The 26,743-nt window shown below is 47.0% G+C and overlaps 2 protein-coding genes across 3 annotated transcripts in view; one reads left to right on the top strand and one right to left on the bottom strand.

Annotated features, from left to right (window-relative positions):
- ADGRG4 (adhesion G protein-coupled receptor G4) overlaps positions 1 to 16,560 on the bottom strand; it is a 111,715-nt gene extending 95,155 nt beyond the window's left edge. The window contains exons 1-5 of one of the 2 annotated variants that reach the window (XM_023249141.2): positions 16,299 to 16,559; positions 16,082 to 16,139; positions 15,635 to 15,729; positions 15,468 to 15,550; positions 12,829 to 12,936 (exon numbers count right to left, since the gene is read on the bottom strand). In XM_023249141.2, the coding sequence (XP_023104909.2) occupies positions 12,829 to 12,888 (60 nt within the window). In that variant the 5' untranslated portion in view covers positions 12,889 to 12,936; positions 15,468 to 15,550; positions 15,635 to 15,729; positions 16,082 to 16,139; positions 16,299 to 16,559. Of the gene's footprint in view, positions 1 to 12,828; positions 12,937 to 15,467; positions 15,551 to 15,634; positions 15,730 to 16,081; positions 16,140 to 16,298 lie in introns of both variants that reach the window. The other variant, XM_045051161.1, reaches the window with a different exon arrangement.
- MAP7D3 (MAP7 domain containing 3) overlaps positions 6,118 to 26,743 on the top strand; it is a 58,917-nt gene continuing 38,291 nt past the window's right edge. The window contains exons 1-2 of the mRNA XM_045051153.1: positions 6,118 to 6,271; positions 18,837 to 19,040. Of these exons, the coding sequence (XP_044907088.1) occupies positions 19,004 to 19,040 (37 nt within the window). The 5' untranslated portion in view covers positions 6,118 to 6,271; positions 18,837 to 19,003. The remainder of the gene's footprint in view (positions 6,272 to 18,836; positions 19,041 to 26,743) is intronic.

Below are 26,743 nucleotides of genomic sequence, written 5' to 3'. Positions count from 1 at the left end.
TCCCTCCTTCTTTTGGGGCCGCTGTAACAAAATACCACAGACTGGGTGACTTATAAACGACAGACATTTGTTTATCACGGTTCGAGAAACTGGGAAGTCCAAGATGAAGACACCGGCCAGTTCAATGTCTGGTGAGGGCCCACCTTATGGTTCATGGATGGCCATCTTCTCCTTCGATGGCAGGAGGAATGAGGAAGGCCTCGGGGATCTGTTTTATAAGCTCTCCTAATCCCACGCAGGAAAACTTCACTCTAGTGATCTCCCAAAGGCCTCACCTCCAAGTACCATCACACTGAGGGTTAGGATTTTGACATACAAACTTTGGTGCCTTTGAATTCTATTGACCATACCGCAATTAAAAAACAAAACAAAACAAAACATGCCATTGCAAAGAAAGCCCTTCTATAGCCTGGTCCTTGTGGACTTCTCCCGCTCCATCCCCCACTGCTCTCCTCCTCAAATCCTACACTTTGCCCATAGCGAAACTTCTACAGTTCCCCCAAATATTCCATTCTCTTTTATTCTTCTGTGCTTTAGTGAATGTTGTTCCTTTTGCTTAGAATATTCTGTTTTCAATGTTTATTTATGTATTTTTTGGGGGGGGGAACCCAGAATCGGAAGCAGGCTCCAGGTTGTGAGCTGTCCGCACAGAGATGGACTTGGAGCTCGAACCCACAAACCGTGAGATCATGACCTGAGCCGAAGTCAGATGGTCAACTGACTGAGCCACCGAGGGGCCCTAAGAGGATTCTTTTTTTAATGTTTAGTTTATTAATTTTGAAAGAGAGAGAGAGAAAGCATGAGCAGGGGAGGGGCAGATATAGAGGGAGAGAGAGAGGGAGGGGCAGAGACAGAGGGAGAGAGAGAGAATCCCAAGCAAGCTCCACGCCATCAGCTCAGAGCCTGATGCGGGGCTTGAACTCATGAACCGTGAGATCATGACCTGAGCTGAAATCAAGAGTCAGATGCTTAACTGGCTAAGCCACCCAGGCACCCTGTGCCTAGAATATTCTTTTCACAGCCTGTCCCCCCTGCACCCCTTGGCCACCTAAAAATTTCCTACTCATCCTTCAAGAGTCAACACAGCTATGTTTTTCTTCTGGGAAGTCTTCCCTGAGCCATCCCTTCTCCTTGCATCCCATCCTGGGTAGAAATTATCATTCAGGCCATCGAGGCACCAGCGTTACTCTCCTTCGGTCACCTTTCTGGACTCCTGGGAGAGATAAAAGTCCCCTTTTCAGGTTCTTTGTGTCCTAATGTATCAAGGGTAATGATTGGCCCTTGATACAAGTTGATGTAAGTGGAGGCCCAGTGCTGGAATCTTTGGGACTTAACAGTGGTAGTAGAATTTCCAGGAGAGCCGAGGCTTGCTCAGACCACCCCGGGGATATAGGTAGGCCAGAATTCAAAGGAGCCTGGGGCACAGGGAAGTGGGAGACAGGCTTCGTTAAGGAAAAGATACAACTCAGTTGAGTTTGGGGGCATCTGTAAGACTATACCCTTTCCCTAAGTGGCCACCACATCTTTTATAATTTTTTTTTAGAAATGTTTATTTCTTTGTTTTGAGAGCGCGAGCGAGCACAAGTGGGGGAGGAGCAGAGAGAGGGGAAGAGAGAGAGAATCCCGAGCAGGTTCCGTGCTGCCAGCACAGAGCCCGACGCGGGGCTCAAACCCGCAAACCGTGAGATCATGACCTGAGCTGCCATCAGGAGGCGGACGTTCGACCGACTGAGCCACCCAGGGGCCCCTCACCCTTCTTCTTGTGATGACGTGAGATAATTAAATGCCTAGTGATGAGACGCAGTGAGGTAAACGATGTAGGCATTGCTACCCGGGGTTGGGGGCTACTGATCTTGTCAGGATTCGTCAGGAGGGATCACGTGCCTCTAGACTGTAGTTGACCATGGGTAACAAACTGTGGAAAGCAGAACTGAGGATGAGGAGAGACACCGGTACTGTGATTCATAGAGAGGCAGCAGTCACTCACAGTAGCCAGGAGAGGGAGATGTTTGGCATTTTGCGGGTTGCACCGTGATCTTGGTTTTGTCTGCACTTAGACAAGATTATGAAGCAGCCTTCTTTGATCTTACTCATCCTGGTCTTAGGGTAACCTTGGCAAACACTGATGTTCTGTAAGATTGTTCGTGCCCAACAGGAGAATAACAGAGTCTACCTGTGGGTACCAAGCCAGCTTGTACTCCGGCTCAGCTGCGAGCCTCAGACCACTTCCTGGGTGACAGGGGCTGCTTCCTTTCTTTCTCTTTTGGCCAAGGACACATGAAGTCCAGCTACAGGACATTACTCCATGATACCCAGATTTCCCTACTACCCATCAAGATGGTTGTTTGGAAAACACAGTCTGTAGCCGGGCGGGGGTTAGTCCCTCCTGCTTGCTGCAGGATGAACCGTTGCCTTCTCTGATATGCAAGTGACCGCACAGGAAGAGGTCAATATAGAAAGATGGGGAGGTTTGCATCGGCCAATGTAACACAAGCCATTACCAGAAACAAGTATCGGTAGCAGGTCTTAAAGTCAGGGGCCTAGACTATGAAACCCAGCGAACAAAATCATGTCCCAGGATCCAATCAAGTCTGTTCTAGACAAGCGGGTGGCTTTTTCCTTCAGCCTGGTCGCAAACTCTTCTGCTTGCTCTGTATTATTATTGACATAAGTGTAACAAGTAATATTTGCTGTAGCACAAACTCTCCCTTGGCTGGCTAGGAGGAAATCAAGGGCTAGGCCACTGTCTGTGACAACACTAGCTAAGGAATCTAGACGACTTTGTTGGGCTTCCAGAGCAGAAGTGTGTCATTTATGACTGCTACTAGTGGCAGAGACAAGTTTGGGGCCACCTGTCTGGCTGCGTTACCCCCACGATGGAACTGCAGCTCCACGTGGAGGCGTAACGAGGGAATCAATTATCCCTCTTGCGAGTTCTCTTGAATAACCTGTCTTTGCCTCGTTTGGGAGGCTTCTGGGTGTCTTTCTCAAGGTATAAGGCTGATAGCTGCATAAGAAGTAGTACTCTAGTGAAGCACAGATTATATTAGCAATAAAACTATTATTTACCACTGTCGGAATAAGCCAATTTGTGTCTCTCGAGATGGACAAATCCCTTCGGTGGAGTTAAACAGTCCGTGCAAAGCAGGTTGAAGAGGACAGACCATTGCATTTTGTTGATGTGAGGCCAAGGTCCGATTTTTATAAGGCCGCCGGTCGGGGTTAACACTGGGAAGGAAACAAGTACCAGAAGGGACCTGTAAAAGGGAATCTACCTCCTGAGGTGTTGAAAAGAACAGCTATTAAATTTTTGCCAGCAGGGATAGGTAGGGGGTAACAGAGCCAGCAGTCAGTTCAATTCAGGGCAGTGGTTACAGAAAAAAAAAACACATAAGAGGGTCTGGTGTTTTTCTTTATTAAGGAGCTCTGTAAACGTCTCTCTTTTACCCAGAGTCCTCATGAAAAGTAAAGAGAATAAATGGAACCCCGATTGTAGAACTAACAAAGCTCTCGGAAACCTGTCGTCTTGGGCAGAAGCTGCCCACCTCTGAAGTCAGCGGCTTCTGGAGGGTTCCTAAGAATCCCAGGCTTACGATCTCCAGGTGGAATGGATGTCTGCGAATCAGGATGAAGTGACATACATCTTTTAAGGTGGAAATCAGGAACTCAGGGATCAATACCTCGGAGCTCTACTGCTATGACAGCTGTTAACGGTAGCCGATAAGGTCCCTGCTGTGAAGGCTCAAGAGCAGTTTTTCTCCAGCCTTTTCCAGAAGACAAAATACCCAGCTTGCAGAGCATGCAGAGGCTGTTTGGGTAGATATTTGGAAATGTGGCCTGCACCTGTTGGCGATAAAGCCGGAGGGATGGTATGAATGTCTCGCATGAGTTAATCATACCTGCTTATAATAAGGGTAGAATCTAAGGCTGGGGGGGGGGGGCAAGGGGTGAATTTCCCAAACACTTAGGGCTTATTATTTTCACTAATCACTTTTTAAAGTTTATTTATTTATTTTTGAGATAGCGAGCGGGCGGGGAAGGAGGAGAGAGAGGGAGAGACAGGATCCCAAGCAGGCTCCACAGTCAGCGGAGAGCCTGACACGGGGCTCAAACTCACGAACCTTGAGATCATGACCTGAGCTGAAACCAACAGTCAGATGCTTAACCGACTGAGCCACCAGGGCACCCCCTCATTAATCCTTACTAATTCATGAGATAACTCGCCAGACTGAGAGGGGTTGACCTTATAGACATGAAAGCTAGCGGTAATACTTTAAGCTATAGAAAGTTTTAAGGTTTCCGAGAGCTTTGTTAGTTCTACAATCGGAGTTCCATTTATTCTCTTTACTTTTCATGAGGACTCTGGATGATAAGGACAGTGCTCTGGGTAAAAGAGAGACGTTTACAGAGCTCCTTAATAACAGTGCTGGTAAATGAGTTTCTCTGTCGCTAGAGAGATAAGTTGGAATGCCCCAGACTGGGAAAAAAAATGAAATCAAGATTGTATTTTTGCCACATTTAGGGCCTGTTATTGTGTTGAATCGTGTGCCCCCAAAATTCATATGTTGAAGTCCTCACCCCCAGGACCTCAGAATGTGATTTTCTTTGGAGACAGGACCTTTGCAGATACAATTGGTTCAGTTAAGATGAGGTCATCAGGGTAGGCCCTAATCCAATATGACTATAGTGTCCTTACAAAAAGGAGAAATTCAGACACAGACAGGGAAACTAATGCGAAGAAACACAGGGAAAGGCAGCCATCTACAAGTCAAGGAGAGAGGCCTGGAACAGACCCTTCCCTTACAGCTTCAGAAGAAAGCAACCTGGGGTATCGGGTTGCCTCAGTGAGTAGAGTCCGGGACCCTTGATCTCAGGGTGGTGGGTTCGAGCCCCATGTTGGGTGTAGAGCTTCCTTAAATCAATCAATCAATCAATAAGTAAGTAAAGAAGAAGAAGAAACCAACCCTGCCTTCATCTTGATTTCGGACGTCTTGCCTCTACAGCCACGAGACCAACCCATTTCTGTCATCCAAGCTACCCAGTCTGTGGTACTCCATCACAGCAGCCCTAGCCCACTCATACAGGGCTGCACTCTCTGAGAGGAAACGCTTTAACCCACCCTGAAAACAAACAATAACCGGGCATATTTATAGCCCATTGAGGAGACATTTGTATAAAGCCTATTTGGAGGTGTTCAAAGGGCCCTCCAGGCTTTGGGTCGTGTCAATGACCCACTTGACAGTTTAACCAAGATGGTGCCGTTAGCTGGTACGGCACGTTTTGACACCTTTATCTTTTGGCATTTGGTAAACCTAGGCGCAGACGACCAATGAGGCCATCTGAGCTGATTTCATTTCTGTGATAAGTTTCTATTTTAAGAGTAAATTTAAGCCTGTGAGAGCATATCCAGCTTGTCAGTTTGGGTTTTTGTTTCTCACGGATGAACAATTAACAAACGTAGTTGAATCAGCGTTCCTCAAGGGAGCCTCTACAAGGTCTGTGCAGCGTATGGATAGGTGCTTGCTGTTTTTTGTTTGCTTGTTTAACAGAAGCCAACAGTTATGGGGTTTCCTTTCTCAGGCAAAGGAAGGAGGCCGGGTTCATAGCGTTGCAGCAACCTTACGAGAGGTAGGTAACAAGCTAAAAGGTGGTGAGCATTTTTTTTAATACAAAGCATGAAGAGCTCTGAAATTTAGTTAGAACTAGCCTCGCTGAAGTTTCCACATGTTTACCTGCTGCTGTTACAGCTCTTAAACCAGGGGGATGTTAAAGCAGGCGTGGCTGCTGGGTCTGACGAAAGACCGAAATAAGCAATGGGCCTCTGATGAGGGTCTCGGAGGAGGAGCTCGTACAGCTGGACCCTGGGGGGCCTGGTCATGCTTTTTATGAACAAAAGGAGAGGTGGGATTGTGAATCTAGAATTCCGAACAATTTTGTGATAACGTTGTTATGTAGGTCTTTGTGCTTATACATAAATATGTTTCTTCTACCTTGAAAAGTATTTGATCATTGAAATATATTCATGTATCACCTAGTCCTGGTCTACCTATGTCATAGTTCAGGCCGGGTCATAGTGGGTTGATGAGCACACAATAGGGCAGTCTGGGTGGGGCCTGGGTATACATACAGGCTTACCGCCTGGGACAGCTCAGACACCAGAGAAGAGCCTAGATGAAGACATCGGAAACCCACCTTCGTGGCGAGGCTCCGATCCAGAGAATTACCAACGTCCATTCACCCACCACGCAAGCAGTCCGGTCAGAAGAACAAGGTAATGGGAGGTGGGGTGGATGAGACACACAGAACAAGTAAGAGTGATCACCGAGCTAGGGCTTAGAGGTGAAACTCTCTAAAGAAGACTATTTCTTTACTATCTCTCTATTCATTTAGCCTGTTTGTTCCAAAATGAACTGGAGATAGCTTACAAGGACTCATTCAATATAGTAATCTAAAAGAATCTTAAAGGGGCGCCTGGGTGGCGCAGTCGGTTAAGCGTCCGACTTCAGCCAGGTCACGATCTCGCGGTCCGTGAGTTCGAGCCCCGCGTCGGGCTCTGGGCTGATGGCTCAGAGTCTGGAGCCTGTTTCCGATTCTGTGTCTCCCTCTCTCTCTGCCCCTCCCCCGTTCATGCTCTGTCTCTCTCTGTCTCAAAAATAAATAAACGTTGAAAAAAAAAAGATCCAGTTCTGACACTGGGTCTCAGGACAAACTAGCAGCAAAAGGGAGCATTTAAACTAGGGGAGAGAGGGTTTCAAACGAGACGGTGGGCCTGGGCTTGGAAGGGAAAGTAGCACTTGTATGACGGGGGATGAACTAACAATATTTCGGGCCAGGGTGAGCACTGAAACCTTCGTGCCTAGAGCACACATGGTGGGGAGGAGCCTTGGGGATTGAATGGGGCTGGAGGGGACTTAGCAAGCCACATGGGGTCCTGAACGTCCCCAAAGGAGCAGGACTGGGCTCCATTGCAAAGGCTCGGCAGTTTACACAGGCCCTAAAGTGTGAAAAGCTGAGATATGCCTTAGCAAATGTGTTGAATAATAAGGTAAGTGATGCATCTCAATGTGACTACATCTAAATCCCTAGGTATGGGAACAAACAGAGATAAGTGTCTTTAACAAGGGTTACCTGGTTACTGTGATGTAAGAAGTCTGTGACACCACAGAATAGGAAAAAGGAAACTACATGGAGGTACCAGGGCAAGAAAGACTTCAGGAAGCTCCTAGTTAATAATGGCCCTTTTTATTTGCACCTGTGCCGCCAGGGAAGGTTTTCAGAGGGAGAGATACGTTCCCTGACATTACATTCATGTGTCAGCACAAGGTACTCTCAGAGTGGATCAGGAACCCATGGGAGGAAGGAGCCATGATGCTTCCACTGTGAGGCGTTGATGACCTAACAAACTAAGGACTCCCATTGGTGGAAGCTGGCCAATGGCTGCCTCCTTCTTAACGCATCCTCGGTACAAGAGCCAATGTGCTTGATTCCCACCTCGGCACCCACAGTATAGGGGAGGACGGTTAAGAGGAGTCTGGATGGCCCTCGAAATAGTGTTCTCTGTAAAACATTTCGAACTCCAACACTAAATCCTGCTCTAGGGGATGCAACGTGGGGTGGCAGAAGTCATCCCTGATAGCACTATGCACACGTCAGCACAAAGTGCTTCCTGAGTGGTTCAGGGACCCAAGGGGAGGGGTGGGGAGGAGCCATGATGCCTCCTTTGTGACGTCTTGATGACCTAGAAAACTAGGGACTCCCATTGGTGGAAGCTGGCCAATGGCTGCCTCCTTCTCAATCACATCCTCAATAGAAGCAGCCAATGTGCTGGCTTGTCACATCAGCACCCATAGTACAGGGCAGGACTGTTAAGAGGATCCGGATGGCCCTAGAAGGTAGGGTTCCCCCGACCACACAGAGCTCACACACTGAATCCTGCTCTAGGGGAGGCAATGCAGGGTGGCAGAAGTCATCCCTGACATCACTATTCACACATCAGCACAAGGTGCTCCCTGAGTGGCTCACGGAGCCATGGGGAGGGGGGGGGCAGAGGGGGCAGGGGTGGAACTATGATGCCTCCTTTGTGACGTGTTGATGACCTAGGAAACTAAGGACTCCCATTGGTGGAAGCTGGCCAATGGCTTCCTCCTTCTCAATCACATCCTGAGTAGAAGCAGCCAACGTGCTTGATTCCCACCTCAACACCCATAGTATAGGGGAGGACTGTTAAGAGGAATAGGGATTGCCCTCGAAAGTAGTGTTCCCCCTATAGTATTTCGAACTCACACACTGAATCCTGCTCTGGGGAAGGTAATGCAGGGTGGCAGAAGTCATTCCTGACATCACTATTTACACCTCAGCACAAGGTGCTCCCTGAGGGCCTCTGGGACCCAAGATGGGGGAGGAGCCAAGGGCCTCCTTTGTGCTGTGTCGATGACCAAGAAAACTAAGGACTGCCACTGGTGGAAGCTAGCCAATGGCTGCCTCCTTCTTAATCAGATCCTCAGTAGAAGCAGCCAATGTGCTGGCTTGTCACATCAGCACCCATAGTACAGTGCAGGACTGTTAAGAGTTCAGGATGGCCCTAGAAGGTAGCTTCACCCTATCACAGAGAACTCACACACTGAATCCTGCTCTAGGGGAGGAAATGCAGGGTGGCAGAAATCCCTGACATCGCTATTCAAACATCAGCACAAGGTGCTCATTGAGGGGCTCTGGGACACACAGGGGAGGGGGGGGTGGAGCCATGATACCTCCTTTGTGAGGTTTTGATGACTTAGGAAACTAAGGACTCCCATTGGTGGAAGTCGGCCAATGGCTGCCTCCTTCTCAATCACATCCTCAGTAGAAGCACCCAGTGTGCTTGATTCTCATCACAGCACCCATAGTATAGGGCAGGACGGTTAAGAGGAATCTGGATGGCCCTCGAAATATTGTTCCCTGTATAACATTTCGAACTCACACACTAAATCCGACTCTAGGGGAAGCAATACAGGGTGGCAGAAATCCCTGACATCACTATTCACACGTCAGCACAAGGTGCTCCCTGAGTGGCTTATGGGGCAGGGGGGAGACATGATGCCTCCTTTGTGATGTGTTGATGACCTAGGAAATGAAGGACTCCTATTGGTGGAAGTTGGCCAATGGCTGCCTCCTTGTCAATCACATCCTCAGCAGAAGCAGCCAATGTGCTTGATTCCCACCTCAGCACCCATAGTACAGGGGAGGACTCTTAAGAGTAATCTGGATGGCCCTCAAAATATTGTTCCCTGTATAACATTTCAAACGCAAACACTAAATCCTGCTCTTAGGGAAGCAATGCAGTGTGGCAGAAGTCATCCCTGATAGCACTATGCACACGTCAGCACAAAGTGCTCCCTGAGTGGTTCAGGGACCCAAGGGGAGGGGTGGGGAGGAGCCATGATACCTCCTTTGTGATGTGTTGATGACCTAGGAAACTAAGGACTCCCATTGGTGGAAGCTGGCCAATGGCTGCCTCCTTCTCAATCACATCCTCAGCAGAAGCAGCCAATGTGCTGGCTTGTCACATCAGCACCCATAGTACAGGGCAGGACTGTTAAAGGGTCAGGATGGCCCTGGAAGGTAGGGTTCCCCCTATCACAGAGAACTCACACGCTGAATCCTGCTCTAGGGGAGGCAATGCAGGGTGGCGGAAGTCATCCCTGACATCACTATTCACAGGTGAGCACAAGGTGCTCCCTGAGGGGCTCTTGGCGCCACGGGGTGGGGGTGGGGGTGTGGAGCCATGATGACCCAGAAAACTAAGGTCTACCATTGGTGGAAGCTGGCCTATTGGCTGCCCTTCTACTTTGTCACCAACACTATCAGCAACCAATGTGCTCCTCACCACCAGATGCTTTCCAAATCATAGGGTCAAGCCATTAGGAGGAATAGGGGTGGTCTTGGAAGGTAGTAGTCCCTTTCTACCAACTAGACCTCATCTTTGGTAAAAGACCTGCACGGGTAGCATTTGTCATCCCTGATATCACTATTCATATGTCAGCAGCAGGGTACTCTCTGAGTGGCGGAGGGATCCATGGTGGGGAGGAGCCATGATGCCTCCATTGTTGGGTGTTGATGGTCCTGCAACTAAGGCTTCCCATTGGTGGATTCTTCCCAAGGGCTGCCTCCCCCTGCATCATATCCCCTGTATCAGCAGCCAGTGTGCTTGTTTACCACCCCAGCACCTCAAATCATAAGGTCTGGCCATTTAGACAAATAGAGGTCGCCTTGGAAGGCAATGCTCCCCCCATGACACCTCCACCTCCACACAGTACAATCCACCCTGGGGAAGGAATTCAGAGGATTCCTGAAGTCATCCCTAACATTACTATTCACATGTCTGACCAAGGTTCTCTCTAATTGGCTGAAGGGACCAATCAGGGGTAAGAGCCAGGATGCCTCCACTGTAGGGTGTCGACTGGCCTCTGATTACATATTCCCATTGGTAGAAGCCGAGCCAATAGCTACCCTCCTACTTAATAATAGAGTCTCTCTGCCAACCACAGTGGGGGTTTGTGTCAGATCTAAAGGTGAAAAGGTCTCTCCCCCATTACCACTCCCCTGAGTATACAAAAAGCCTAAGTGGGTTTTAATGAAGGGATTATTATATCTTGAGACATTAAGTGATAAATGTCGCTGAGAGTTTGTGGAGTAGGAAAGACAGTATTGCACAAAATGGGAAAGTAATTTTTAAACCTTTCCACCTAATTATATGTAAATGTATATAATATATGATCTATATAATTTATATATTATATAAACATATAATGTAAAAACATTGCCAGTCAGAAAAGGTATGGGTCTTTTCCTGACCCCATTTGAATCTGTTGAAAGGGATTTTAATTTCCTTTTGGGATATATATATGAACTGGGTCGTGGTTGCTATGGAGATCTCAAAGCTCATCCTAACTTCTCCGTGGTTATGTCTGAAATTATGTCTTTGGGGAGATTCAAATTATGAGAATGAGGACTGTGGGTGTCTGCCTCTCAAGATGCCACTTGTTATCAGCTACCCTCATCTACTAAACTAGAAAGACTCATAGATTCCCAATCTTAATAGATGATTACATTTCATAGTAGATCTTTTATCCTGTCAACCATCCTGAATAACACACCAAATTAATTTGGGGGCATAAATGGATGTGCTTTTTAGGAGAGTTTGGCTCTATTTTCAGCTGTGAATTATGCATTAGTAAGAATTATTTGGACAGCATTCATCATCATTTCCGAAGTTAATGAAATTCCATTACACTTCAGTACATTTTCATTTCACCCAGTGGTAAATTAATTCTCCCTCACTCTTTCTGTCTCTGTCTCTTGCTGCTCTTTTGCATCATTTACAGTAGTTACAGAGTGGGAACAGGGAGAGGCTTCCTAAGTAGAATAAGTTAAATAAGGGCCAGGAAAGACAGATGTTACTGATTCCCTCTATAATGGCGATGTGCTCTATAACTCAATGCCAAGATGAGCAAGGCTGCTTGTTTTCACAGCTGTCACTGCTGTTTCCACTGCTCAAGAATTCAGGGCAGGGTCTGGGTTCTGGGACGTAGCTGGGCTACAACCTAGAAGTCTGGCATACATCTCCTCTGCTTAACACGCAGCTCACAAGCGTTGTGAGCTGCCCGCAGGCAGTGCGTGCCACCCAGTCACATCGATGAATAGATGGCTTGACCTGGGGGAGCTCCGTGGGCAAAAGAGAGGGCCAATAGCATTGCCAGGTCCAGCTTTGCCCCACCCAGGAGAAGCGAACCTGGAGCTCTCCTAGGTGCTGGATGTTCACCTTTCATTGTCATTGGTCTCATCCTTCCTGGTCCCACCCTACTTCCAACCTAGTCATGGCTCAGGCCAAATCCTGCTCCCACAGGTCCCCTGCCCAGTGGCCAATAAATCCCTTCTTCTGTCTGGCTCTCTAGCAACTGACCAAGGTGCACCCTGGAAGTGCTTTGACCCCCCACTCACAGGAGGCTCTGCCTGTTTCTAGACTCTTCTTCCAGCTAATAGTACACAGGGTGAAAGGGAATTCTGGCTCAGAACTCAGAAAGAGCAGGGTTGGAGTGCCTTGGACTTCCATGGGAACACTGCCAAGTTCTGTACCAACGTGAGTCCTAGTTTCCACAGCATGAAATGGAGATAATCTCTCTCTCACAGACTCATTATGAGCAAGATATGAGATGATGTATGGGAAAGTATGGAGCTCAGGGCCTAAAACGTGGTAAATGACTGTTATCATGATTATTACTGGCTCATTCTAATGATGTTCGCTGACTGCTTTCTGATTTCCTGCACCTTTTCCCTTCAGTTTGCTGTTATGCACAGCCTCCTGCCCGTCCCCCACGAGGCTTAGAGGGGGAATGGGAGGCACTAAAGTATGGCAGTCCCAGCACCACTCACACTAACACCCCCAGCTTCCCAGTCTAAGCCAGTCTAGGCCCACCCTAAGCAAACCATTTGCTTCCTTCTCCATTCCTCCCTTTCATAAGTTATCCCAGACAGCTTTGCTTACATTGACTATTTGGAGGTTGGCATTCTGCCTACAGAAAGTGAGGGAAGGGTAGGGCTTCTGTCTGTTCCATTCAGCCCAACACTGAACCCTGTCCGGCACTGTGCTAGGCAAAGAAATATTTATCGAGCACCTATTCCACCTCGGGCACCACACTAAACACTAAAGATTTCATGATTGGCAAAGTTAGACATGGTCCCTGATCTCACAGAACGCAGTCTACTAGGGGAGGAAGATATTAATAAAATAGACATGTTAATGATTTAACAACTCCAAACTAAGATAGGTGCTCCTAAAAAGGTGCTCACCTTTTTACCATAAAGGTGAAGCAGCTCATGAAGCTTCGGGTCAGCTTTAGGGCTCCTCATCTGAATAGGCCCCTGTAAGTGCTGGGAGATGCTGGGAGTCAGAGTGTTCTAGACGGAGAGAGATATAGACATGAAAGTCACCCTCGAGATGATGCAGGACTTGGAACAAAGAGGAAGGTCATCTCCAGAGTGTTTACTGATTTAATTATATAAGTAATAGGTGACATATTATCAACTTGCAGCCTTTGGGCAGATGTGTGTCTCATCTAAGAAACAGAATGGAACCTTCGAATCATTTATAGAGGGAAAGGGCTCCAAGTTCCTAAATATCACAACCATACAAAAACAAGTCTGTTTCCATGGGCGAAAAAGTCCTCAATCAATCAATTCTGTCAGAGCAATTAGAAATGGTCCCAGTCAGATGGACTGTTTTCTGGTCGATGGTATTCGGCCAAACTAACCGGAATGAAATCAACCAGCTGGCAATCCCATTGATTGTACAATCATCGGTCATTTTTCTAGTCCAAAAAAATGACCTTCACATGAGCAATTCAGGCATGTAATAACAACACAGACTACCCTTCAGCTTGATTTAGTTGCCCTGTGTAACACAATGTATATTTATTCAGATTATTTGGTGTTCTCTATTTCAATTAACTCCAGACAGGTCCCCTCTAGAGGTAAAAGACAGCAGAAGTTTATTTACCTACATTAACCAAATTGGCAGGTAGTCAGGCAAACAGAACCATGGCAACCTCTGTCTAGAAAGCTGCCCAGAGCTCACGAGCCAGGAGGGGGATTTGAGTCAGGTGGAGATAAGAGCGTAACCTGGACTGTAATTCATAGTTGTCAGGGAAATGGCAGAACTGGGGAGGTGTGCCCTATTCTTGCTGAAAGCAGAAGCCATTAATGTGGGGAAGTAATTAGTATTGATTGGGAAAGGTACAGTAAATCCTGGGACCACGTGCAGCCCCTTATCAGGAGATGGTTTCCAAGGGTCACCAATCCCAGGAAGCTCAGATTGTCGTGACTAATTTGGAACTCGGTAAATCTGTGCATAAACCTGAGGACTAAAAGGCTGCATGATGCAGTCATTAGAGGGACCATTGAATTCGACCTGGCTCCCAGAGGCTCTGCAAAAGGAGGAGAATTACACCAAATGGTCACAAGGTCTCTCCCTCTCTCTTCCTCCCCCCCCCCCACCCTGCCCCGCCAATTTCACAAACTCCTCCCTACTAAAAACAATCTACAAAAGTGGTCAATTTCTTAAAATTGAAAGGAGACATGTATTCTCCAGAGGGGCACCTGGCGGGCTCAGTTGGTACAGCATGCGACTCTTAATCTCAGGGGTTGTGGGTTTGAGCCCCTTGTTCTGTGTAGAGATTACTTAAAAATAAAATCTTTAAAAAAAAAAAAAGTAGGTTTCTAAAGTATGCAATTCTAATAGAAAGAATGTCAAATAAACTCCCCACCTTTGGACCAGGCTTCAGGCTGAGACCAGGAACTTAAGTGTTTCTCCAGAGTTCATTTCATTCTGGAATGATTTAGTCACTACATGACACGTGGTCACTACTGTTTTTAGCTATTGCCCCGGTCAGGACCCTGCTTATAACAATACTTTCTTTCACCCTGGACAAGAAAAAGTCCATTCTAGACAAGAGACCAAATTAGTACACATTTTCATCCTGCTGTCCTTGAAGATTTCTCCTCTCACCAGCAATGTAGGAGAGGTGCAAATAGCCTGCATCCTTGCCAGCATTTTGATAGTATCAGTTTTGTTTTTGCTTTGTTTCTATTTGAACCATCCCGATCCGGTATGCGGTGGTATCTCACTGTGGCTTTAATTTGCATTTCCCTCATGACTAATGGGGTCAAGCATCTTTTCACATGCGTATTTACCAGCATTATGCCTGACACATAATAATTGCTACCTGCCAAGATTTCAGGTGGTTTCTACCCTCTTCTTCCCAAATGCGCGATTTTTAACAGAGGCCATCAAGAGACCAGATCTTACCTCCGCGCTGGGGGTTTTAAGTAGCTGTCACGTGCTGTAGGAGGAAGGCCTTGGGGAGCCAGGGAGACAAAGGGGTGTCTCTGGGAAGTTCTCAAACACCACACCTTGTAAGGGAGCACAGACTGCTGGTAGTAAGAACTGTCCTAATTCTAAAAGTTCTTTTCAGTACTAAAAGTTCTTCCCAATTCTAGCTTCTCTGGATTAAACACACACACGCGCGCACACACACACACACACACACGCACACACGCACACGCGCGCACAGTTTTCTCTTTTTAATTAAACAGTTGTTTCCGTCAGCTGGATTGGAAGGTGGCTTGTAGCCAGAACTGCCCATGCCGGGCTGGCTGCCTTATTACAGTTATGATTCATATCAAATGAGATGAGAACACTTACTATCTTTACAGCCTCCCTTCACACTCTGAAATCAAGTCTCTATAGTTTCTCATTTCTTTTGCTGTTTAACAAGAAAAAAGCAACTTGATTCTTGAAGCCTGGAACCTGATTACATTTTGACTCAATATTTATTGAGTATCTAAAACTAGGCTAGACAGCTGGAGGGGGGGGATTTCATGAAATATGGACCTAATCTCAACCCCAGGAGGGCAACCTGTGGTCAGTATACCTTGGGCTTATTTCGGGAAACAGCGGAAAATTCTCCTGGTCGTCCACGCTTGGTACATGGGGCCGAGGCATGAGGCAAGGCTCCTTAAAAAAAAAAAAAAAAAAAAGTAGGCCTTTTTCTTTTTTTGATGACCCTCTGAACAAAGTTTCCTTTAGTCCCCGACTCACTTCCTCATTGTAACAGCATTCTGTGCTTGTGTTTAACTATTTCCTGTTCACATTTTCCAAACGGCCTTGTTTCTTATTCTCTGCTTTATCAAGAACTACAGGGAGACAGCATAAAATGTTATATAAGCCTTAGCCTGTATTCTTAGCCTAAAGAACCTAAAGAAGTCAAAAGGGTGGGGAGAGGTGGGGCAAGAGTAACATTACTATTGTGAATATTTTGTTCAACTTACAGAACTATGTACCTAACAGATGAGAGATCGATGACAGATAGATGCTCTTGTTTAAGGGAGCTCTCCACGTAATCGATAATTTAATGGAAGTTGGACGAGATTATATTTGACAGCAAACACTGGAAGGATGTCCATCCCTTCCAGTGAATAATTCTGTGCAGGCTTGTGTATTACTGAAGAGAACTTCATGTGAGCGAGGAAGGTTTGAATCACTTACCTACACAGTCAGTTCTTAATTATCCATGTTAACAGAGGGAAGCAATTGCTCTGATAAGCTGAAACAACAGATAATCAAAAATTCTTCTCCTTAATTAGTCACCTGTCCTCCTACAGTCTGTCTCCCCCTCCGCCCGCGCCCAGCAAACGTTTTTTGTTGTGAACCAGGGAAAATGTTTTCCCGGGGTAATCTCTCCCCCTACAGGCAACAAGCCTACCAAACTGGTCGATCAGTTCCCCGAGGAGAGGCTCCTACACTCGTTTCGGGCGGGGTCGGTGGGGGGCTGGCGAGGAGCGACTCTTCCTCTGGCTGGAAATGGGCACGTCCACTGGCCAGCGTGCACCCGCGCACCTCCTGCTTCCGGTACTGGCGCATCCGGGAGGCCAAGGGAGGAGGCGGGACCGGGTAGTGATCAAGGGCTGGGAAAGTCAGGGGGAGCTGTGGGACTCTGGGTAAACTGCTCCCTGAGCCTCAGCTTACTTAGTTGTGAATGGGGATCACAATGAATACCTCATTGACCTTTTGTCAGACGTGAATGAGATAATGCAAAGCCCCTGGTGACGTCAGCCATTTTATCATTATCATTATCATTATTATTATTGACTGTGCCAAGAACAATTATTACAAGAGTAAATGGATCCCCTCAACTAGGAGCTGTGAGCTTGCTGCAGGTGATTTATTATAATCGTACTAAAAACTTCTGATTGTTGAAAACACATTCTAGCAGATGCAGGTTACCCCGCAATAACCCTTGCTTTCATTCTCATTCTGATAACCCTGGCCGGCAGAGGAAAAGGTAAGATTACACCTGGTGCCCTGGGAGCCCCGGGCACGCCCCCAAGGGTGGGAATGTCTCTCCGGAAATTGAGATTCCCTCGCTGGGAGCCTCAGGGGGTCCCGATGAGCACTTCATTCAGCACGGAGCACCCTGTAGCGCTTAAAGCTCCGGGAAGCGGGGAAGCGTCCGCTCCTCCCGGTTTCCGGTCAGACCACCCTCTCTTCCCCACCGGAATTACTCAGGCTTCCTTTAAATTTGTAAATATCGTTCATTACATCTCCAAACCTTGCTCCCGGCCTGGGAGCTATTCTCTTCGGAAGGTGATTTTGCAAATAATGTAACCTCATCCATTCTGGGTGGACTTTATCAGACCAGCTTTCGGAATTCTGGGACCCGTCTACTGTCACCGCTGCCTACGTTAACTACCTGTGTGACCTTGGTCACAACACTGGTCCTCTGTTCTATGAAATGGGTTGCCCTAGAAATTCTCTGAGGCTGGTTCCTTCCTGCTGAGACCTTCCAGGGTTCTAGGATTCCAGTCGGGGAGGGGAGAGCGTGGAAAAGGACACGCACAGGCACAATTTGAAGGAGGCCCGAGATGGCTCACGTGTACTTAATAATACGGCCCAGAGAAGCTGTTCTCCTAACCTCATTTTAGGCAAAGGGAGAGATTGGCCTGCGGAAACATCGCAAGATTTAACGTATCTGTGAAATCCCATGTATTATCTGATCACTAACATGATTTCTGGTACTTTTTCCCTAGGCCTCCACAGAGGGACCAGACCTTGCCCAGAGGCCATGCTCCCTTTCCTCACTAGGTGGCAGCAACACTTAGCTTTGCCCAATAGAAAAAGGGTCCGTTGTCCCTTGTATGACTAGCTCAATCATCTAATGTTTGATTGGGGAGCATCCCCACGCCTTTCGTTTCGATTTCTGTTTGTATTTTCCTGAACAGCTAGTAATTGAAAATAATGGGACCGATTTCAGGAGGAAAGCCAGAAAAGAACCAAAGCGGTAACTGAGTAGGACCCTTTAATTTGTACAGGGTGAAACAGCTCTGGCCAAGGTCCTACAGGTAGGTGAAGTGGCAGACTAGGAACTAGAACTCCGGTCACTTAAGTCTCAATCCCAATCTCTTCCACGCTCCTTCTTTGGGGAGGTAAATATGCCCAATGGTTTCGTTTAGCAACTGTACGCCCTGAGGCAGATTGGTGAACCTCTCTGGACCTGGAAGGAGTTCCTCATCTGTAATAAGGCCGTAATAATAGTATCTACTTCCTAGGATTTTACAAGAATTAGGGACCAGGAGTGCCTGGCTGCCTCAGTCGGTGGAGCATGTGGCTGTTGATCTCAGGGTTGTGAGTTGAAGCCACAAATTGGGTGTAGAGATTACATAAGGAAATGTTTTAAAAAGGAATTACAGACCATGTGTGGAAGGGACAGAGAAGCACGTCACACTCAGGGAGATGTATCACAGGCAGGTGTGTCACACACAGGTATGCCTGAAGACATTTTGTTCCACAATTTCCCACAGCGGAGCCTGATACAACACACTATGTACACAGTTTTCCTTCTCCCCACACAGGGCAGTGCATGCATTTAAAAAAAAAATTAATGTTTATTTTTGAGTGGGAGAGAGACAGAGCATGAGTGGCGGAGGGGCAGAGAGAGAGGGAGACACAGAATCCGAAGCAGGCTCCAGGCTCTGAGCTGTCAGCACAGAGCCCGACGCGGGGCTCGAACTCACAAACCGCAAGATCATGACCTGAGCCGAAGTCGGACACTTAACCGACTGGACTGAGCCACCCAGGTGCCCCAGCGCATGCATTTTTTAACATAAAGCAATAAAGCTAGCCTCAGGAAATCAGGAATGGGAGAGGATATTCAAGGCCTCTTTCAAAGCTAACCGTCTCCCAACAGTCTCTGATTCCAGTATGGAGATGAATGAACTGTGTCTAACTCCAGTCTCTCCCATAGGGAAAGAAGGACGAGGCGGCTGCTGCTTCGGTTATTACCTTCACCTCCATCACTCACCCGCTACGGTAAGACAACGGTAAGACCTGCGACAGTGGCGCAGGGGCTTGCTCACAAGACGAATCTCTGAGTACCACACCCCATCTAGTTCATCCGACTCCATTTGAAACATGCAGAAGACTATCAGATCCGAGGACATCAACACAGGTAAGCCTCAACTTTCTCCTTCCAGCGCCATTGATTGGGGGCGAGAGCGCTGCATTTGTAAATACAGTGAAATTGTTCTTAGGATACACACTATTGAGTCTCTCCAGAGAGCCTAGGGCCGGGCTGGGTCATGTGTGGCCTGTTAGAGTCCTAGAGAGTGACTGGAGCTAAATTAAATCCAAACGATGATAATGCCTGACGTTGATAAAGTGTCTACACGTTTATACAATGTTTTGTCTACTCTTCACAAAGCACTTTGGGATTGTGGTCTCATTTGATCCTGGAAACAACACTGGAGTCAGCGTGGCAGATAAGTTACCATATCATAAATGAGAGTATGAGAGGCAGGACAAGATCAAGCACAAAGATCATTGAAATCAAACACACACGAATTCATATCGCTGTGTGCCTCTGGGCAAGATAAAAATATTTCTTTTTTTTTTTTAAGATAAAAATATTTCTAAGCCCCAACTTCCTCATCCACAAAATGGGGATGATAACAGTGTCCACTTCAAGGGTTGTTGTGAGGATTAAATGAGATGATGCATGATGCATGGAGGCAAAGGGTCTTGAGTCAAAAAATGTCCCTTATCTTTCTTCAATCAGCGACATTGGTTGGCGACAGAAATCAGAACAGGCACCCCAAGCCCAGTGGGCCAAATGTTCAAATTCAAGCACGCAGACACATAGATCTACAGTTAGATTTTTCTTTGTGAAATGGCAGGCTTTTCTTCAAAGCCCAAATCGCCTTTTTGTTCATGATGGGAAATTCACAAGTGAATCCCCAGCATTTTATTTGGTGAAGTGCTTGGGACAGTCACACCCCATGTGAGGCTTTGTTAGATTTTAACACAGAAACTGTTCATCCTGTTCTGTATTGTCATGGTCACTTCTGCTCCAAGACACTGAGTAGGAGGAGGAAGTCAGAAAAGGGCCAGGAAAGGACTAACACTGGCAAGGGGTGGGAAAGGAAGTTTCAGGCAAGAGTCCCAAGTTCCTCTTCTATGCCTCGACAGAACACTTAAACAATTATTTTCCCAATGATATAGCCTCTCATCACTGGGGACACACAAACACGGTCAACTGGTGGTATTTCTCTGGAAAGCAATCTGGTTTGAGAGCTCTTTCTGTGTTTCCTTCCATTTTTGAGAACATATTCCAAGGAAACCACCCCAAAAGGGGCGTGAGGGTGGGAGGGTGGTAAGCTATAGTAGATTTTCCAAGCCCCACTGTTTATAATGGTGACACACTGAAAACAACCCACATGTTCAATAATGGGGCAAAGTATCTAAAAAAGAAGTAGAGTCTACTGACCAGATGGAATGTTCTTTGGGCAGGGTAAGTACTGGGTCTGTGTTAAGTGAAAAAGGAGATGACAATGTGGTATAGACACGAATGTTACAACTATGTAAACCTGAAGTATAACATGGACGTGAATATAAAGGAAGGAAAATGTTTAGTGGCTAGAACGTGTTCATTCAGTTGTGTGTAGCTCTTGCCACTTTATAGACCTTGTCTGGTTTGATCTTCATGGCAACTAATCATCTTGTCAATTTCCACACACAACGCCCCGCCCCGTGCCAGGATTCTCATCCGGATTGTGTTATGATGGCATTTTTTAAATTACTGTTTTCGAAGTTTATTTATTTTGAGAGAGACAAAGACAGTGCAAGTGGGGGAGGGGCAGAGAGAGAGGGAGGGAGGGAGAGAGAATCCCAAGCAGGCTCTGCACTGTCAGCCTCAGGCTGTGAGATCATCGCCTGAGCCGAAACCAAGAGTTGCATGCTTAACCAACTGAGCCAACCAGGTGCCCCCTTTTTTTATTACTTTTTAAATGTTTATTTTCTTGTCTTTATTTTTGGGAGAGAGAGAACACATGTGCACATGCAGGGAAGGAGCAGAGTGGAGAGAGAGATTCCCAAGCAGGCTCAAACTCTCAGCCCAGACCCCGTGAACCGTGAGATCATGACCTGAGTGGAAATCAGGAGTCAGATGCTCAACCAACTGAACCACCCAGGCACCCCGGAAGCTAAGTTTTAAATCTCACCCTCGGGGCGCCTGGGTGGCTCAGTCGGTTAAGCGGCCGACTTCGGCTCAGGTCATGATCTCGTGGTCTGTGAGTTCGAGCCCTGCATCGGGCTCTATGCTGACAGCTCAGAGCCTGGAGCCTGCTTCGGATTCTGTGTCTCCCTCTCTCTCTGACCCTCCCCCATTCATGCTCTGTCTCTCTCTGTCTCAAAAATAAATAAACGTTAAAAAAAAAATAAAAATAAATAAAAAAAAATAAATCTCACCCTCTCAAAATCGAGTGTCTTTGAGCTCTCAAATAAGTCACAGTTTTGAGTTTTTCTCTTTCTGGTGCTTCTGAGAATCCCAGCTCAGCACGCTCACTCCAAAGTATTCCTTAGCTTGTTTTGAAAGGTATGGTGCAAAATGCCACCGGAGAAAAGTATAACTGACTTTTCCTATTTTAAAACAATACACAATTCAAAATCTTATGTTACTATCATTCATAGTTCCATGAATTTTGGAGACCATGCTGAAAGTGCTTCCTTTCTACCACACCCAGAGAATTGGCAGAGATGACGGGGAGTGGGAAATGTACTGAGAAAGAATTTGGAACCATGCACAGATAGTGTAAGTGAAAAATGTTGAAATTCTGTGCTGTGACATCCCCAAGGCTGAAGGCAAACTTGAATCTGCTTTGGTTTCAGTTAGCGTTCAAACAACCTTATGGTGGAGGAACTATGTCCCCTAAGTGCGAGCTGTCCTTCGGGGCTGGGTGGAGTGCAGTGTTGAACCACATGACCTGGGTTAGCCCCAACAGACCTGAGGTTCTTCAAGGCCCTTGTCTTTCTCCTAAGAGAACTGGTCTCTCCAGGGCACCTGGGCGGTTCAGTTGGTGAAGCATCTGACTCTTTTTTTTTTTAACGCGGTACCTATTTTTTTTAAGTTTATTTTGAGAGAGAGAGAGAGAGCACGCTGGGGGTGAGATCAAGCCCCGTGTCAGGCTCTACATTGACAGCACTGAGCCTGCTTGGGATTCTCTCTCTCCCTCTCTCTTTGCCCCTCCCCCACCCACGCTTTTCCTCTCTCTCTCAAAATAAATATTAAGAAAAAAAAGAGAGAACATTTTCTTCTCGCAAGATCTAATAAGGCCGTGTCCATTTGCAAGAAATGGGGAGAGTGCGAGGATCCTACTGGCTACAATCTATGTTTGGGCTATAGCTACTCCTGCCTTGTGCCTTCTCTAGGAGGACATGTGCCTGCAGGCAGGGGACAGGGTCTGTGACTGCAAGAGGGAACAGACCCTACCCTGTCCCCTTCTGAAACAGGCCTTCTCCTCCCGTACAGCAGGGGGAAGCAGAGAAGAAAGGCGGGTGGGGAGCAGCAAAGCGTAGTGATTCTGTGAGGCTTCAGTATTCTGGTTTACAAGATTTCAAGTGTATGAATGATTCCTGTGTTCGTCTCCCCCCAAACAAGCCTCTTTGTTAGACAGCTACGCACAATTATTATTCTTTGCATGAAAACTTGATCTCTTGTCTCTGACTGCAAACCCCTCTTCCAGCATCTGAGCTCCAAAATGCTTATTCTCTTGGTCTCCTCGTCTTTATTATCCTATCACCTTGTGAAACATCTCTAGCCCTCTGGCCACAAACGAAAACTTATATAATGACAGCATTTCTCCCAGCACCAATTTTCTTCCAATGAAGCAAGCGTCGAATTACCTATTCCAATCTGCACCGTGTGCTACATTATCATTGTTAATAGCATTCGGCCTTTTAGGGGATGATTCTACTGGCCTCATGGCGTAATTGGCAAGCATAAGTGAGACAGTGTGCAAAAAGCATGTAACTCAATGTATATTGAGAATGGAACCTGATCCTTTATATCAACAAAACAGGTTTTTTTAATAGGTAGTATTTTATTTTATTTTTTTTAACGTTTATTAATTTTTGAGAGACAGAGTGTAAGTGGAGGAGGGGCAGAGAGAAAGGGAGACACAGAATCCGAAGCAGGCTCCAGGCTCCGGGCTGTCGGCACAGAGCCCGACGTGGGGCTCGAACTTGCCGCGAGATCATGACCTGAGCTGAGGCTGGACCCTTAACTGATTGAGCCACCCAGGCGCCCCATCAACAAAACAGTTTTAAGCAACTGTTATTTTGCTCATTCTACAGACGAGGAAACTTAGGGTCAGTATCGAATAGCAATTAAGTGGCGGGACTGGGACCCAGGCCACCACACCATAATAGGTAAAGGGGAATGTCTGGGGACTCAACAAGTTAGCCAATCTGTTACTCTCCTAGCCAGTCAGTTACTAAATTTTGAAAGCTCATATAATGACAGCATTTCTCCCAGCACCAATTTTCTTCAAATGTCATTTCCTCCTTCTATAAACAGGCTGCGCACATCCCTGACTCACATTTGAGCAAAGTCATTTCACATTTTGAATTTTCTTTCCCCTGCAGTCAGCCCTATGGCAATGCCACAGGCCTGGGGCCAAATGCCAGCTCATAGTGGAGGATGTGTGAATGCCATAGGCGAAGAAAATAGCATGAGACTAACTGACAGTGGTCCCCAAAGTGCAATCTTACCCAGAGTTTCCCCAGCAGGCTGTGGATTAAGATATAAATGACATATGGAGATGTCAGGCCTGCTGTGGCCCGTGTTCCTGTCAAGTGCGCACACTGGGTCATTTTTAATCATGCAAACGCCGCCGAGCAGGCTTCCCAAATATTTCTACAGAACTAAAATTGAAATCAGTGTTTTATTTGTCACACCTTCCTCCTGAAGTCAGACTCATCTGCAGTATCCCAGTGTACACACATCCAGAAGGAACCAGAATTTGGCACACACACACCCTCCTCCTCCCAGAAAAAAAGAACTGGTTAGTTCCAGGAGACTGAACAGTTCCTCCTGGGTATGTTTCAGTTGAATTAATCATCCCCAGGCATAATAATAAATATCACCACCAACAACACAAACCCGCTACGGAACACCGTGCGGAGTTCTGAGGATAACACGTGTGAAAATTTACCATCCGATAAATAGCAACCGTTTATGCAGCCGGGTGGTAAGAGCTGCTTCTTCCAGGAAGCCTCTCGGGTTACGCTGCTGCTTGGTCACTTCCCCCATTCCCACGCCCACCCCCAGATTCAAAGAGCAATTGGGATCTTGCTACTCTTCTTCCCTTGGTGTACGCTGCCACGCACTGTTTTTAGCGGCCCTCGCTTGCTCTGGCTCCTCGAACCTCTCTGGAAAGCTCCAGAACTCTGGACTCAGTTTATCCTGAACTTGAATCCTGCCTCTGTGTGGTGGGGAGGAGTAAAGCGGCATGCAGGAACCAAGGCGTTTTTGCCTGGTTTTGCGCCCGCAGAAAAGCGTTTCCGGAGGAGGTAATGAAAATTGAGTCAGAGAGGGGCCAACTCGTTGGACCCCTCGCAAAAATCATGGTGGTTCAACATCTTTTAAGCATGCCGTTGCCAACGTGGCCGCATCGCAATCTATTTCCCTCCCATCTCTCTTTTCCGTTTCATTGGGAGGATATGGGTCAAATTCCAGCTGGATTACATAATGGTTCCCAGCACCCCATCAGCAATGCTCGCTTCTTTTTCTTCCAAAAGACGATTTGGACAGTCTTTCACGTGTGTGCAGAGGAAAGAGCATTAGGTGGGGTTCCAGCTGTGGGAATGTGAGTCAAAATGAGGGACTAAAGTTCGTGGCCTTGACAGTCACTCCTAGCTCTCACCTTCTGTGATTGTCTCAGTAATATCTAGAATCTGAAGAAAAGCAAAGCCAAGGGTATGTGTCTTTCACGAGAGCAGAGATCTATCGTCTATTTTCCCACCGGTCTCAGGAATAACCTGTGCTTTTTCTCTTCTCCGCCCATCCACCCCAAGAGTCTTATCTGAAAACACTCCTCCGGGGCCTGGAGGAGCTGGCTCTTGGGCGAATCTGACTGTGGGAAGTTTTGCTCTGTGTTGCTGAGTCCTTCACCCTGGCGGCACACAGGGATGAGAACCCATTGGCAAAACTTGCTTAGGCTCTTGGCTGCCTAAGTGTGCATTCCTCTAGACCCACGTGCCCTGGGGAGTGTACACACAGGTCCCCTTGTACTCTGGGGCCCTTTTTTTCTTTCCTGAAAGTACACATTCTCTAAATAGATCTGCCAGTTGGCCCTGAAGGAACAATGGAGTTTATAGTGCAGGCTTTCGACTACAACTGTATTAGCCCATTGACGTACAATTAAGTTTTGCAAGAGGAAATTCTTTTTTTCTTTAGATTTTTAAAATTTAAAAATTTTTTTAAACGTTTATTTATTTTTGAGACAGAGAGAGACAGAGCATGAAGGGGGGAGGGGCAGAGAGAGAGGGAGACACAGAATCGGAAGCAGGCTCCAGGCTCTGAGCCATCAGCCCAGAGCCCAACGCGGGGCTCAAACTCACGGAGACTCACGGACCGTGATGGTGACCCGAGCTGAAGTCGGACGCTTAACCGACTGAGCCACCCAGGCGCCCCGTAGATTTTTTAAATTTTAAAGTAATTTCCACACCCAACGTGGGGCTTGAACCCACAACCCTGTGACCTATAGTCACATCCTCTACTGACTGAGCCTGCCAGGCGCCCCAAGTCTCAACGTTTTAAAGACCTAAGAGTTTTTAGAACCGGACGTGGTACCAGATAGAACTTGATTATTCATGAAGTGCACTGTATAAATATGGATCAGAGGCCGTCCATCTACACAGCCTTCAAACATCTAGACCAACCCCAAAGCAACAACCCATTCCTTCTGCTGCAGAGGCCTCAGTTTACCATATGATAAACTAGAGGCTGAGTGTAGCAGGTAAAGAAAGGGACAGGATCGGGGCGCGTGGGTGGCGCAGTCGGTTAAGCGTCCGACTTCAGCCAGGTCACGATCTCGCGGTCCGTGAGTTCGAGCCCGGCGTCGGGCTCTGGGCTGATGGCTCGGAGCCTGGAGCCTGTTTCCGATTCTGTGTCTCCCTCTCTCTCTGCCCCTCCCCTGTTCATGCTCTGTCTCTCTCTGTCCCAAAAATAAATAAACGTTGAATAAAAAAAAAAAAAAAGAAAGGGACAGGATCTACCCCAAATCTGACCACAGCTCCCTGGGAAGTGTCTCTGCCCCTCCGACTGTCTGTCTGTCTCTCTCCAGGAGAGGAGTTTCTTTCGCATTGCACTTCCTGTGTGTGATCTGGAAGTTTCCCCCTCAGATCATCCAACTATCTCCTTTGAAAATGTAGGTGCCTATGTGTGGCGGAGGGAAAGAGAAGGAAAACCAAGTATGTTGTGTGTCGTATCAGACTCTGGCATGGGAAACTGTGGTACAAAATGCTTTCAGGCTCCCCTGCTGCACCTCCCTGAGTGTGATGCCCTCCCTCCTCCGTGATGCCCTTTCCTGTGTGTGATGCTCCCAGGCGACACCTTCCTTGATGCCTTGGCTTTCAATCCACCCTAGTAGGGTAGAGCAGCTGCCTGCCCTTAGTAACCAAAAAAGTGTTAAGTATCAGGAAGTACTGAACACTAGATCTATATAAGAATTTTCGTATTTATCACCATCAAAGCATATATATGAGATATATGTTATACAACTAATAACACTTATAGAATCAGAAACTGTGGGAATGGGGCCCAGCAATTTGCATTCTAACAAACAATCCCGACTCCTCTTCTCTCCTCATTTTCTC

The sequence above is a fragment of the Felis catus genome, chromosome X (assembly GCF_018350175.1).
Source record: "Felis catus isolate Fca126 chromosome X, F.catus_Fca126_mat1.0, whole genome shotgun sequence".
In the NCBI taxonomy this organism is placed as follows: Eukaryota; Metazoa; Chordata; class Mammalia; order Carnivora; family Felidae; genus Felis; species Felis catus.
Note: the sequence above shows the minus strand (reverse complement) of the source record. Positions and strands in the feature narration are given on the sequence as shown.